We start from the raw sequence: 15,280 nt of genomic DNA on the forward strand, positions 1-15,280 counted from the left end.
GTCCACACCATCACCACAGATACAAATATAAAGATTTCAATACTTCTGTATTAAAGTGCAATCCAAAAATATTACAGAGGAAACTATTAAGTTATGGAAAGTGGTTAAGCTTCTTGGATTTAGATTAAAATGGATATTAGAAAATTTCACCCTATGCCTGCTATACTGAGTAATATTCTCAGTTACTAAAGGGAAGATGGTCAGAAAGGGATCCATGAATACAAACTAGTATGAGTGGTTCTTGCAAAATATAGCCCCTTTAGAGGAGAGGAAAAGATATCCTAAGAGATTAGGCTTTACTTAAGTTATATTTTCCATTATATGTGAGGCAAGAGTTCTCTTTGGAACAGATAAGAGGGGGGATTATCATGTGAAAAATAAAAGTTAAACCAGCGACAGCTTATGTAAGCAACCACAATATTTATTGTGTGCTGCTTGCTGGCAAACATCCTTTTAGCCCTTCCTAACTCATTTGCCATCTCTTCCAACTTCGTTCAAAAGCAAGTCTGACATGCCTTTCTCTATTTCAAAGTGAGTTTCAATACTTCCCCTCTCACCCACATCATTCACCATTTAGCCCTTTCTAGTTACATTAGTGCCTAGCTCAGCTGGCTGAGCAAGGAGAAATGGCTTCACTATCTATCTCAGGAGTTTGCTAGAATAATAGCTCTTTTCTATAAAGTACTCTCCTATTAAATAGACTCTGCTGCACTTGCTGCTACTGGGTACCAAGACATTCTGGACCTGGATTGGGCTGGTTTCCAGGAGACCAAGACATTCTTGCTTGGGTTGTGTTTCCAGAATGCTTGACGGGTGGGTTGCTCTTATTTCTGTACCCTATGCTTTTTGCTTAGCTTCACCCCTCAACTCCAAACTACTAATTTCATAAAGCCACATCTTTGGTTCCAGTTCAGATAAATTGATCCTTTCCAGGTTTCTCAGCTGCACTAGGAATTAGATGAGCAGACGGATAGTCTGGCCTCTCTTGAATGTGAGACCTTCTCAATATCCCCTATACCAAAAGACAGGATACACTTTTAGAGAGACTGATCCAACAGTCAAAAGAGAAAGCAGAAGAGAAACCTATTACATGTTATTTCACATGATTGTAAGTTTCCACCAGGCATCCCTTTTGCAAGGGATAGGTTACAAAAGTGTAGAGAACATGTTTGTTGCAGAGCCAGATGCAGTTTCATCATGATAAGTTGGAGATGCACCGACATATTCAAAAAGACAGCTACTGGTTAGCCCTTTGGTTGCTTCCCCAGGCCATCTTTTTATACATCACTGGAGATTTTCCCATAAGTCCTCTCTGCTACTTTCCTAGAAAATAAGATAAGCCTCCACATATTTATAGAATTCCCTCTCATGCATTAAACTGCATGGAATTTTTTTTAAAAAATGCATGGAGTTAACGCAGTTGTAACATGCCACACTGATGCTCACAAGCAGAGATGCATGGAAGCAGAATACTCCTGTCATATTCCTATCTGTGTGTCATTATACGAGTGTTTTTGTTCCATACAAAGAGCTTCAGTATTTCATTCCTACTTATGTGAAGTGGCTTCATTTGCATTATGCATATTTCACCTCTCCTGTCAAACCAAGGGCTAAAATAGTCATGGCTGTTCTATTCTGGTCTCAGGAGAGAAAGCAAGTACTCAGGAAAGCAATACTGTCACTGCTCTTTTGTATTGCCACGAGGAAAGTTTCAAGAACAGCGGGTGTTGAAGAGTCACCCAACATCGTGCAGGTTAGTGACACAGGATGACCTAGAGTATACAGAACCAAGAGGAGGCGGCAGCAATGGCAAAATCTTCTAGGACAAAAACATGGGAGGACAGCCCCTGGGCTCTTCTCAGTTATTCTTCTTCTCCTCAGGTGGTGAATAAGGAGGTGGTTGATCCTAAATTAAATGGAGACAGCATTAATGTGGCACATCCACTGTACATGGGACGCCTTTTTTTTACAAAACATATCAAAACTTTGCTCATTTCATAGTTTCAGCACACTATCATCATGCTTGGGGGGCCATCATGTTCAAATGGGCAAGACATCTAATATGAGGGTCCTCAACCCACAAGGTATCTTGTTCTTCTCTCAATACAAGTTTAAGTCCAGTACCCCCTAGCAATACACTTTAAGATGGAGTACACAATTTTATATAATCTGCACATGCCAATGATAGAATGGCACTTAACACATGGATGCAATGGCACCTTTTTTTTAAAGGCGGGGTGCACTCCGGATTGTCTAAGTAGTGTAATTTAACTAATTTAAGGTTTACTTTGTTTTAATGCAGCCTTTCCCCCTTAGAATTCAAGACTGACTCTCTCTCTCTCTCTCTCTGTGAGTGTAAAACTTCCACTGAAATGGCTCTTTATCGCAGCTTTATAGCTTACTGAGAGTGACACAGAACATTAATCACATATACTAAAAATCAAGCAAGAACAAAAACCTAGTAATACAAATGAGGTTATTACTTGTAACAAAAATTGTCTTGTTGGCTGCCAGTACAGGTTAAAGAAATAAGCTACACTGAGCATTTCTCACATTATTCCAAGATAGCATCAAAGCTAAAAGGAGAAGTGGGTCAATCAAATAATCTTGTACCAAGAAAGTGGATGTCATCTTGTGTCAGGTTTGGATGTATTTGAAGCAAATTATGAAATTTTTATATGTTTCATAGATTCTGATTTGCCTCTTGTGGATTTTATGTTATTTGTGATCTTTTCCAACAGAGCTACATTCCAAAATTCATCATACCATCTGTCTACAGATAGTTAATCAGCCTCCTTCCAGTAATGCGATATCATGAGCTTGGCAGCCATGAGCATGAAGTAAAGGAAGTGGGGAAGGTCCTCACTGACATTTATGCAGATGGAGAATAGGCAAAGCTCAGGGTCCCTATGTGCTGTTACATCTGGCCCTCCCATTTTTTAGTACGTCTGGTATCTCTACTACAGGAAGCAAAGATACCAAGCATGCTTACTGGGCTGTAAGAAGCTGTACTGTATACTTCAACCAGTTGCAAGTTATGTCCAGCTGATTGCTAGCATAGCCAGAGTTCTTGCTATTTCTCCTCCCTATACCCATCAGACCTAGTGAGGTTCCTTACCATAGGCATGTAGACATTGTGAGGATTAGCCGGGTTATAATATGCACTGGAAGTTGCCTCTGTTGCTTTGTTGCCACCTAGTGCAGAAGGAAAGAATCAAGCATCTTTAAAAATACAAAAATCCACACTAATTATATTCACAAAGCAAATGCTGCTTGTTTTAGCACAATTTTTAGATTAGGCAAAAGAGCAGATTCTGCAGTGTCAGCAAGAAAGAATTAGGACACGACTAGACACTCAGCAGCAGTTGGTTTGTGGACATGCTGAACAGCATTCATTCTGAGGAGACAGGGAATAGGAGAAAAGATGCCACAATGACCACAGAGACAAAGATCAAGAGACAAGATTTTAAGAGAGAGAGGTATCCACTTATACAAAGAGTAGTCCCAACACGTTTTTTCAGGATTAGGTAGCCACCTGGAATTTAGACTGATTGTATTCTGTAAACAAGCATTCTGGGATCCTAAAACCTTCCGAGAGCTTGCTCAGGACTGCAATACCTCAAGGACCGCCTCTTTCCATATGAACCTACCAGGACCCTGAGATCATCTTCTGAGGCCCTCCTTTGTGTGCCCCCTCTTCGAGAGGTTCTGAGGATGGCAACACGAGAAAGGGCTTTCTCTGCAGTGGCTCCCCATCTGTGGAATGCTCTCCCCAGGGAAGTTCGCCTGGTGCCTTCATTACAGTGGAACCTCTGGTTACGTACCGTCCTCCTTGCTTCGGGTAATGAGCTCCATTAACCTGGAAGTAGGTGCTCCTGGAAGCGAACTTTGCCTCAGGATGCATGTGGGAGACACGCAGCAGGAGACCCCACTAGCGAAAGCACACCTCAGATTAAGAATGGTTTCGACTTAAGAATGAACCTCCAGAATGTATTACGTTCGTAACCGGAGGCACCACTGTATACATCTTTAGGAACCAGGCAAAAATGTTCCTCTTTAACCAGGTATTTGGTTGATCCAATTTACATCCCATGCCCTTTTAAAATGTGTTGTTTTTTATGTTGGGGTGCTATTGGGTTGCTGTTTTTATTTTTATTAGGTATTTTGTGCTTTTAAATCTTGATTTTATTCTGTGAACCACCCTAAGATCCCTGGGTATAGGGCGGTATATAAATTCAAATAGTGATAATAATAATAATTATTAATAATAATAGATTTTCACAGCTTCCTTGGCTGTCATGGCTATTAGAACAGGGTAATTCCTCACGCTCAACCGTTCACCTCTCTTCAACAAAGAAATTATTCAAAACTTTAAAAAAAGATACACTGGGAGACAGATCCAATCCCCCCCCCCATTCTAAACGGAAACTTACCTGGCATTCCTGGCTCTGTCCAGGTTCTAGGAGCTGAAGGTCCTGCCTGAGATGGGGCCGAAGGTCCTGCAGAAGGGCCAGGGTATGGAGGAGGAGGCGCCATGTACATGGAGTTCATCCCAGGAGGTGCTGGATACATGCCTGAGGACAGATAACAGATGCCATGTCTACACACGCATCACAGAAATATTCAAGGAGGAGCAGTTCACCAGGACAGGATTTTCCCATGCTGCATTTCATCCTCTTTTCCCATAAGCTCTCAGGGAGCTTTCCCCATATCAGTTACATGCTTAAACTGAGACAATTGCTATTCAAACGACATTGTCCATACTGATCCAGCAACTGTTCCCACTGGCTGGATAGAAAGCAAGGCAGCAGCAGAGGCTGAGTCACCACATACAGATGTACTGTGGAGAATGTACCTACCAAAACAATGCATGTAATACTTGAAGTCAAGGACTAAGTCTTACTTTGTTTAGCGAAATGACCCAATCCACGTTTAGTGTGTTCCAAGCATTCTACACTGAATAGGATCCCCTCCACTTTCGCGCTACTGTTGATATTCTCTAGATTTGAGCATTAGTCATCTCACCTACATGGAATAGTTATATATATTGTCTGGTCGTATAAACTACTGCCCTTTATTGAGTGACATTCTTTTATGCAATCTGCTGGAATTTTTACCTGGAGGAGGAGCATATGGATATCCCATAGGTTGTGCAGCAGGTCCATATCCATTCATTTGTGCAGGCATATAACCGTATGGTCCTGGTGGTGGTGCGGCATAGGCCCCTGGTGCAGGTGCATATCCTCCTGGAAAAGGCGGAGGGGCATAGCCCCCAGGAACAGGTGCATAGCCATAGCCAAAGCTCTGGGCAGGTACTCCCCTAGAAGCTGAAGAGGAGTATGTTTAGTAAGCTAAAACCAGCACATGAAACCCTGGACTTCTTATGACAATGTCTTAAATCAGTCTACATTTAATTGATTAAGGCAAATTATCTCCTTTCCCTTGTTGATGTTTTTGCCAGTTTTGCACCTAGAGCAGGACAAAACCATGAGGATGAAAATGAACAGGTCAATTAATGGAGGCAGCCAGACTAACTAGAGGCCAGCTACTGCTAGCAAAACCAAAAAGCAAAGCAAATACAGATTAAGCTGCAAATGGCATTGGGGGCGGGGGAGAGAATCTTACCATCACTAGCAAGTTTGAACATCAGTTGCCCAAACTCTATGGCACCTCCACTGAAGAAGCTCATCTTAAATGAAGCCTGTCCTTCCCAGCCACCTAAGACAAACAAGTCAGGTTAAATGTTAATTAAGACAGCTTCCCAAGAGATTGAAAAGATAAAAGTTAACAGAGTTAATTTGGACCCGTATGCTTCTGGGCAAATGAAAACATTTGTATTTTAATTTGATGGCACGAAAGGTAACTAAACAGATGGGGAAGCTCTAGATGTTGTTGGACTTCAACTGCCACCAGCCCCAGCCAACAAGGCCATTAGGAATGATGGAAACTGTAATCTAACAACACCAAGGAGGGGAGGGAGCACAACAGGTTGGTCACTTCTGGGAAGGAAGTGAAATCAAGAATAGTTTCAACCAAGTTATAGTATTAACACCAGTATTAACCCATCAAGTACTTCTCCTGCAAACTAGGTTTCACCCCCTTACAGATACAAAGAAGATTCATCTTATTTCAGGCAGTATGAAAAAAAATAGCTATATAAAATTAGCATTTGGTTTGATAAGGCTGGAGGATGGGTAACTTGACTGAAAGACCAATAAGTCAGATAAGTGGATTTATTAATTTAATCAGGGTCTGGAACTTAACTAGAAAGTAAAATAAGAATTTCTACGAGCAGAATCTTTTACTTTCTTATTCCAGCAAGCATCCTTCATAACTCGGCAAGAAAATATTTACTGAAATGAAAGTTTTTTTAAAAAATGTTTCTGAAATAAAACAACTTTTTCCTCTTCCCAAATCAAGCTATAATAATAAAAAGACTGAAGTGAAAATCCTCATTGCTACACTAGTTACAATGAAAATAATGATTTGCAAGCCAAGAGGATACGTTCATAAAAGGAGTGCTGAAAGACAATCAAACTCGGCAGGGAGGGGTGTGTTTTTAGTAAACACACAAACTCACAGGAAAAACTCATTTCTAACATGTGATATTCACATGAGACACTGCCCCACATTTCCGATGCAGCCATGCTCTTCAAGACCAATGGAAAGGGGGGGAAAAGACCAATGGAAAATAAATCACTGAAGTAGATTTTGCACAACTTGCGTTAAACTCAGTGATACAATAAATACATTCGTCACCACAAGATGTAGTACATACCTCCAGGTTCTGCTTCTATCACTCCTTTGATATAATTGGCGGAAAATACGGGCTGTTCAATGGAGCATCCTTTCACCTTGTAGAAGGGCATCATGAAGGACATCATTGGGTCCTTGCCCTTGGACACAAAAATAACCTGCAATACATTTAATTATCAAACTTATACCACGTGCTGTCTCTTCTATACAAGGCCCAAAGCAGCTAACACAGGGATAAAAATATGTAATATAAAACTACGTATGAAACAATCCAGGACAAATAACTAATTCTTCAAAGTGAGAGAAAGCCAACCCCCCATATCAAACCATCAACTGAAGACTTAAGTCAGAAATTTTTATTTAATATTTATTAAAATAAATGAAAAAATAAGGAATCATAACCAGTTTTCTACAGAAGTCCCCCCACCCACTCAAATGTCTTCACCCTTTCCCTAAATGTCTACAAAATTGGGCTGAGACAGGCTTCTTTTAAGAGCATGGAGGTTCCCCACTAAGACCTCTTGCTGGCATATTCCTAATCAGTTTAGAAAGAAGGTGGGGATCTTTTTCATCTTGAGGCCTAATTCTCCTCTGGGTAACCTTCCAAGTGCCACATGCTCTTTCTGAACACTCTAGAGAGTCTGCTAGTTTCTACACACTCTTTCTGTCCTCCATCCTGGCACTATCAGAGTTCAAGGACACATTCCAACCAGGCAAAAACAACAACACCACTCTTGGAAGGTTCAAAGTAAGGCCAGTGAGGTGGGGGCTGGAAAAAGGAAGTGGCATTCTATACCAGCAGAAGTTTCTGAACAGTATTTAAAGATAGATTTATGTAGAACATCAAACAACCCACAAAAAACAGTTTTCATCTTGTGTCAGTCAGAATGCCTTCTTGTATCTTAAACCAACATGAAATTTCAGAATAATCTAGATCTACAAAATCTAGAAAATAATCTACAAAATAATCTAGAAAATTTCAGAATTTGTAGTCGCCATGCTGAATGCCTGAAAGAAGAAAACTACTTCTACTCTATGATTTCAATTACAGCCATACCTCGGGTTGAAGTAGCTTAGGGATGAATATTTTCAGGTTGTGCTCCACGGCGAGCCGGAAGTAATGCAGCGCGTTACTTCCGGGTTTCGCCGCTCACGTATGCGCAGATGCTCAAAATGACATCAAGAGCATGCGTGGAAGCGCCGAATCGCGACCCGCAGACGCGGGTTGCATTCGCTTCTGGATGCGAACGGGGCTCCAGAACAGATTCTGTTCACATCCAGAGGTACCACAGTAATGTAGAAAAAAAATACCTACACTAATAGTATAGAAAAGAATGTACTGAAGAATCTCACACTAGCTGTAGTTAGATAAAACTACAAGTGACTGCTGTCCTGACTGAATGACCCTTCAAAAGGTGTCTAAGATGCAACTGGCCCTCACTCAAGACTTACCCTGTAAGGAGTGAGAAACACCATTCCTTTCTTGGTGCCTTTGAAGATCTCTGGTTTGCCAGTCACATCAGAGAAGGTCAGCTCCACATCTTTACAGTGCTTGAGAATGCTTCAGGGAAGGAGAAAAAATATAGCCGTGTGAGCATTTCTTAGTGGGCTATGCAAAACATGCCAGTACTGTACTGATCGGCGAAGAACCAACTCTACTATACTCACTGGGAGAGCCACTGCCAAGCCCAGACAGCCGTTCAGAAAGTAAAACCCAACTCAGCAGATATATCTGCCTTCCCCTTCAGACACTAAACGGGAACACAATTCTCCTGACATTTCAAGTCTAAAGCAGGACATGAGAGAATCCAGTGAACGGGATTCACCTAAGAAGGGCTTCTATTTGTGCAAAGGGACTCCCCCCCACCCTAGTCCTAACTGAGGGTTTTATCCAACCGTGTTACTCTGTTGACAATAAAGCTTCAATTAGTGATCAGGAGAAAAAGCAGGTTAGCGATTCCCCTCTCCTTCCCCAGCCTCCCCAAGTCTGAAGAACTGATTTTGGCTGTATAGGGGGAATTACAAAAAAACAAACAAAACCCCTTCCCCTTACTGCCAGCTGAGCGGTACTGGGAGCTCTATCCTGACAAGGCAGATCCCCATGTGATGTGTTCTACAGCTGCCTCTCATTTTGCATTTTTCCAAGTGTGTGTCGAACACTTGCTAATATTAAGGCTACGGAAACTCCCATATGAACAGTCTTTGTTCTCATCAGGATACCCCTAAACCATTTCTTGTTCAGGGAAATTTTACTGGTGACCTACTACTGCTCACGAACAGGTTATGAAAGAGCTGTGCAATGCTTTTCAATTTAGCTCTCTCACTGACCAGCTAAGAATCATGTGACTGATTTAACTCGCTCTGGCTTCCCTTCCAGCTCTTTTGTTAGCCCAGAGCCAATTAGTGAGAGTTTTCTAAGTCAACTGAATTTCATTCTGCCAGTGAGGTTTGCGTGTTCTGTTCTGTAACTGGTCTTGTGGCTTATAGTGTCAGGTTTTTTGTTATAAGCGATCCTGAAGCACAGGTGCTGTGGGACAAAAAAATTAATAAATAATAGATCAAATGATGCACTAACAGTCAACACAGTGGAAACTTAAACTTGTTAATAATTAAGTTGAAATCATTAATCCTGTTGTGACTGTCGTTTATAGGTACTCAGCTCATCTTTCAAAAATGCAATAATGCTTTCATTGGCTTTCAGAGACTTAAAACAATATGCAACAACATATAAATTTGCATGCAAGCAGGGCCAGCTCATGCATGAGGCAAGGCGAGACGACTGCCTCAGAGGGAAGGATCCACAGATCTGATCTCCAAGAAATGCTTCGCCTGCTGCTGCTGCTGCAGTGGCCATGACAACTGTGGCACTCTTAGGAGGCCAGATCAGCTGTGTTCCTCAGCAGACTCCCTGCCACATACAGCCTCTAGGCAAATAAGAGGCGCTACCATCCTTGTTCCTGATGTAGATCTTCACTCACCCCTTCTTCCCTGGTGGTGGGGAGGACATTGTGTGGTTTGCCTCAGGTGCCAAAATGTCTTGGGCCAGTCTATTTTCTCCAGCATCTGAAATTCTCCTAACCATGATCTTCTGTTCAGAAAACAAACTGGACTCTGTGCTACACTTCATAATTTGCAAGTACAATTAACATGTACTTGGCTTCACCATTACTCTGCTTTTATTGTTCTTGGTCATTCAGCTGAATAATCAACTGAATAATATAATTGTCAATATCCACAGTGAAAGAAGGATACTGACAAGCTAGAACATGTGCAGAGGAGGGCGACTGACCAATAAGATAAAGGGTCCTTTATGAGGAACAGTTAAGGGAGTTGGGTATGTTTAGCCTGGTAAAGAGGAGACAGAGAGAAGATATGATAGCCATATTCAGATTATCTCAAGGGCTGTCAAATGGAGCAAGCTTGTTTTCTCCTGCTCTGGAGGACAGGACATGAACCAATGGATTCAAGTTCTTAGAAAAGAGTTTCTGACTAAACATCAGGAAGAACTTTCTGACAGAGCAGTTCAACAGTGGGAAAGACTCCCACAAGCGGTGGTGGACCATCCTTCCTTGGAGGTTTTTAAGCAGAGGCTGGATGGCCATTTGTCATGTATGATCTAGTTGAGATTCCTGCATTGCAGGGGGCTGGACTAGATAACTCTCATGGTCCCTTCCAACTACAATTCTGTGATTCTAAGATGGTAGCAGTGTTGTAGGAACCCTGTGCCAGGAATAGGGACAGCACAGAGAAGGGATGTCTACTCCATTTGTCGAATTTAGCTTACATTGGGAAAGTAACATGTCAATTCCAGCAATAACAGGAACAAGGGTAAGAAAGAGATACCAGTATTGTGATGGTTATCAAGAGCTTTTCCGTCTGCTCTGGCCAGACAACAACTATAGTCTTGAAAAGACAACTATGAAGTCTACCAGATCAAGTGAACTAGCCAGCAGTCTGGAAGAATTATTTTCCCTTAGATACAATTTGAGGGCCAATCATTCACAAGTTAAGTTTTCTGGCATGCTGCCAATCCAGCAAGTAATTTTTGGCAGATGCAGGAGACTGATGCTCGCACCACCTAAAAAACCAATGGTGCTCTGTTTACACATAAAAAGGCAGAGAGCAACTTGAATATCACATCCACACCATACATTTAAAGCACATGGCTTCTGCTAAAGAATTCTGGGAACTGTAGTTTACCCCCCTCACAGAGCTACATTTCCTAACATTTTTAAACCACAGTTCCCATTATTCTTTGGGGGAAGTCACATGCTTTAAATGCATGATTTGGGTAGGACCAAAATCACAGCCACATTAATAAGATGAGCTCTGCCATAAATATTTTTGGCCAACTGTTATAAATTGATTATTGTTATCGATAACAATTGTTATCAATTGATAACAATTACCCAGTGAGGTAAAAATTGACACTAAATCCACCTGGAGAACCACACTTGTATACATCAATTCACAGCACCCTTACTTTTAAGATACTTTCCAGTTCTTCATGAGGAAAAAATGGCAAGGTATCTTTATTCAAGAGAGTTCTCGGCTGTCCCAAACACTGGATATCTCCTTCACTGTAGGGGATAAATGGCTGCTCACAGCCCATCTGCTTAGTATGTCCCAAATATGCTTCAAAGGAATGTAACTGTTTTTAGTATTACTTTGTAAACACTGGTAAAATCGACATTTTTCTTTTATGCTTCACTGGCATGCTAGTCACTTTATCTCTGGTAAAGTGGCAACCCGGCCGGCGAAATATTAAGGAAATAAATGTACGCTGATCTCCACTCTCTCATACTGTGGGGGATCAACGTGTAACTTGCGTGTAGCACATGACAAAGGGAAAGCACGGATTAGGGTCACACCCACCGAGGGCTGAAGAGGAGGAAATGTCACGAACTGAATCAGCCTGCGCAGCAGCTTACGCCTAAGGCACCGACCCTAAGTATGCGATGGGGCAAGTGGGCGCCGCGGAGAACAGAAGGCCTTACTTCCGAGTAAACACCTTCAGGGCTGCGCTACAAGGGAGCGAGTTTATCTACCCACAACAACACAGATCAAGGGATGTTTACCCCTTAAAACTTTCGCCCCCCCCCATGAACATCAACCGGGCAGGAGCCCGAGGGAAGCAGGCACGGGAGGGAAAGGGGGGACGGGGTATGCCCTGCGTAACAGCATTCACACGGGAGCTAACTGCTGCGCGCGTGCGTCACAATCGCAATTCCTGGGGAGAGATTTGGCGCTGCTTTCGGTGGCCGAACCAGGGGCGACTTTTCCCGAGAAGCCGCCCGACGTCTCCTCCGAAATAAACACGGGCGAGGCCCCCCCGGCGACCCCCGAGGCCGAGGATGGCGCCCCCTTCCCCCGCTCCACGTCTCCCCTCGCCTCGCTTCCTTAGTTACCTCTCCCCGTTGGGCGGGATCACCCCGCCGCCCGCCGAGTGGTGCCTGTTCACCGCCATCTTCCCGGCCAATAGCGCCGCCGACCGAGACGGCCCTCCTCCCTCGTCCCTTATACGAAGCGGCGCTCGAGTGGCCTCGCCGCGGCCGTGACCTCACGGCGCACAGGCCCGCCTCTCGGTGGGGCGGGGAATGGGGCGGGCGCGCCTGGAAAGCGAGGGAAGGAAAGAGCGAGGAAGAAGGGGGAAACGGGCAGAGCGGGGGGTATCGGGGTCCTTCAGCCGCAGGGACAGATCTCCCCGTAGCTTAAAATCAATAAAGAGCCTAAACTCAGCGGCGTATTCAGATCTAACAAATGTGTCCCGGGCTTAATGCCTGCACCCCGGGGGGTTGGGCTAGACGACCCTGGGGTCCCTTCCAGATCTACCATTCTAGGATTCTGTTCTGCGACTTCAAAGAGTCCTTTGCTGTGAGAAGCCGGCAAAGCGGGGCATGGACGCAACAGCCAACCCACCTCACCTCTCGCCTACCTGCGATTCCCGGCAACGTGTGGAAGTGGGGTGGCAACAGTGAAGTCAGGAAAACCAAAAAGGGGTGGGGGTGGGGATACAGACTTTTTTTGCATTGCGTTTCCATCTCACCGCAGGGATTACATTTCCTCCATCTAGTGTGCACTCTGTACGCTTCACACCTCTGAGGAAGAGGACTCTAGTCTGCCAAAGCTGTGCCACCAGCCATTGTAGTGATTCAGAGACATTTCCTAGTTGTAGCAGCCAATAAACTTCACTATGTTAAATCTTGTCTCAAGGTATTGAACCCAAACTTATTACAGCCATAATACATGTATTGGTTTTTAAGGTGCTGCATGATTGTATTGTTTTTTGCTGCAGACTAACATTACTGCCCTTCTGGAACCTCTTGATAACTGTGGTGTTATCACATTTTTTTAAATGCTCAAGGCTTGTTTTTCTTACCCTTCTCTCTTTCTGTTTGCATTTAACTTGTTGCTATAGTCCTGGCAACAGTTTGACATATTGCTATATCATATTTAAGAATATGGCACAATACCTTAAAACAGTTGTGCTATGCTCTTATAGCTGTACTTGGCTCCAAAAAGTAGTGACTGTTCCATCCCCCCTACCCCAATCACAAAACCTTGTTTTATATCCCATCTCCTCTCATGCCTACAGTACAGTAATTCAGATGTTAGGTTGCTTGTAGGCTTCCTGGAGACAGCTGGTAGACGACTGTGGTAAGAAGGATGCTGGACTTGATGGGTCTGATGCGGCAAGTCTCTTATGTAAATGGTAAAAAACCACAAATTGTGATTTTAGAAGTCCACTTTGTTTGGGATGGTAACAGCAGCTTTACAGTAAATTTCATATGTGGAGCCCTTTGGAAATATACATAGAGTTCAATTCACAAGGACAGCTGTGACTGTATGATATTAATATTACCTTTGAATCAATTAAGACTATTTTTAATACAACTATGTTGCATTCATAGTGCATGTTGAAGACATAGTCATGCAACCTTGGGTTCCTTAATGTAAAAAGTGTGTTACAACTTCAGCCATACAGCAGGCATTCTGCTAATTTATAGTTTGTTCATTAGTCTTTCATTGGTGAACTGGGACCAAAGACAAGGTGAGCTGCAAACAGTAATATTACTGCCATACAAATTATATACAAGAGGCAGGGAAAAGTGAATCTCCAAATGCATATTTGGGCTAATGGTGGGTTGTGAATCTGAAAAGGTTGAAGACTATGGCTTAGAGTAAATGACAAAATCTACTTACAAATATTATCAGGGCAACAAGCACATCTAGGATGGCCTTAAACAGTATTTATCTGTAAATGTACTCTCAAAGGACTAGGATTATTTCATATAATTTTATCAACTCTCACACAACCAGACCTGTGCCGTGGGGGTGGGCAGCAGGGACCACTTGCCCGAGGCTTGGAGGGCTAAGCCAGCCGAGAGGGGTGGCACCAGGGACTGGCTCCTTTTCCCCCTTTTCTTGTTCTTCTCCAAGCTGGGAAAGTTCCAGCCCATTGTTGTAGGGTTATAATATATGTGACACAATAATGCTGAAAGTAGGTGTCATGTTTACCAACTCTGACCCAAATGGAGTGATTGTGTGTGTGTGTGTGTAAGGAAAACTAAGCAAATAAACTAGTTGTTCAAAGAACGTTTTCTTTAATCCGACAATAGAACACAGAAAGTTAAGTCTAGCAACATTTACATCACTGGTATGTGTCTTTTTGTCATTTATCTCAACCAGGACTGGACAGATGACAAGAGGACTTCATTATGATACTTCCATAAGCTAGAGGCACCAGGAGAATCTAGGCTACGTTCATTTACCATGCTTGTATTAGTTTCTCTGCCAGAAGAAGAAGAAAAGAATCAGTGTAATCTACAATTATCCATGAACTTGCTTGCAAGAGGATCTAGATTTCCAAAATACTTTAGGTACATCTCAGTATGCACAATGACAATGTAGGATTTTCAGAGACTACAGTAGGATTCCACTGATATCTTTTTCTCTGCACCTGTGTCTCTTTTATGGCCTTGTTGTCTAGATCCACGTGTAACGTTAAAGAACCTCAAAAAGAGGGAAGCCAAAATATTACTATGGGGCATTTGCTTTCTTATTACATTTATAACAGTAGCAGTAGTAGTACTGTAGTCATAGTCAGCAGAGTGCTTTTTAGGGAGTTTGTGTGTCATGGGTGGCATTTGATCTGGGCAGATTGGAATGGAGCAAAAGATAATTTCATACAGTATTAGTAAATACCACTAGCTGCAGCAAAAGGCTATGAACACCGTGGCATTCTCAGCTAGAAAAGCAAAGATCCATATTGACAAGGAGTGTGCGCATATCTCTGCTTTTTCCTTTTATGGACAGCATTTACTATAGCATGTAAATTTAGATTTGCTATAATATAAATGGAAATTTTCTTAAAATAAATGGACCTGCTCAGCTCAGCCTGAGGGTGAAACTGTAACGTTATTCTTGCTATGCAGCAAAGTGACAAACAATATTTTACCGTTTAGATTGATGCAGGCAGAAATTGTTCAACAGAAATTAAAACCATTAAAACTTGGATCTGGAG

General features: G+C 42.7%; 1 protein-coding gene across 2 annotated transcripts; it reads right to left on the reverse strand.

Moving 5' to 3' along the window:
• Positions 1–30: 30 nt before the first annotated feature.
• On the reverse strand, positions 31–12,324 carry WBP2NL (WBP2 N-terminal like). Of its 2 annotated transcripts, none has more exons than XM_083573852.1 (8): positions 12,165–12,324; positions 8,209–8,317; positions 6,779–6,914; positions 5,626–5,718; positions 5,118–5,327; positions 4,434–4,574; positions 3,119–3,195; positions 31–1,906 (listed from the first exon to the last, which is right to left on the reverse strand). In XM_083573852.1, the coding sequence occupies exons 1-8, from the start codon at positions 12,221–12,223 to the stop codon at positions 1,859–1,861; spliced, it is 873 nt and encodes a 290-aa protein (XP_083429978.1). In that variant the 5' UTR covers positions 12,224–12,324; the 3' UTR covers positions 31–1,858. The 2 variants fall into 2 exon arrangements, with proteins under 2 accessions (XP_083429978.1, XP_083429979.1); XM_083573853.1 differs by lacking the exon at positions 12,165–12,324 and adding an exon at positions 11,632–11,863.
• Between the last annotated feature and the right edge of the window lie 2,956 nt (positions 12,325–15,280).

The sequence above is a fragment of the Podarcis filfolensis genome (assembly GCF_964270895.1).
Source record: "Podarcis filfolensis genome assembly, chromosome: 10".
NCBI classification, from domain to species: Eukaryota; Metazoa; Chordata; class Lepidosauria; order Squamata; family Lacertidae; genus Podarcis; species Podarcis filfolensis.

Bases quoted from the DNA above. Each gene is read 5' to 3' on its own strand.
- WBP2NL (XM_083573852.1), bottom strand. From the start codon at position 12,223: ATGGCGGTGAACAGGCACCACTCGGCGGGCGGCGGGGTGATCCCGCCC. The intron at 5,719-6,778 runs GTATGTACTACA...TGTTTGTCTTAG, and splicing joins GATAGAAGCAGAACCTGGAG to GTGGCTGGGAAGGACAGGCT. The intron at 3,196-4,433 runs GTAAGTTTCCGT...CTTCTGCACTAG, and splicing joins GACAGAGCCAGGAATGCCAG to GTGGCAACAAAGCAACAGAG.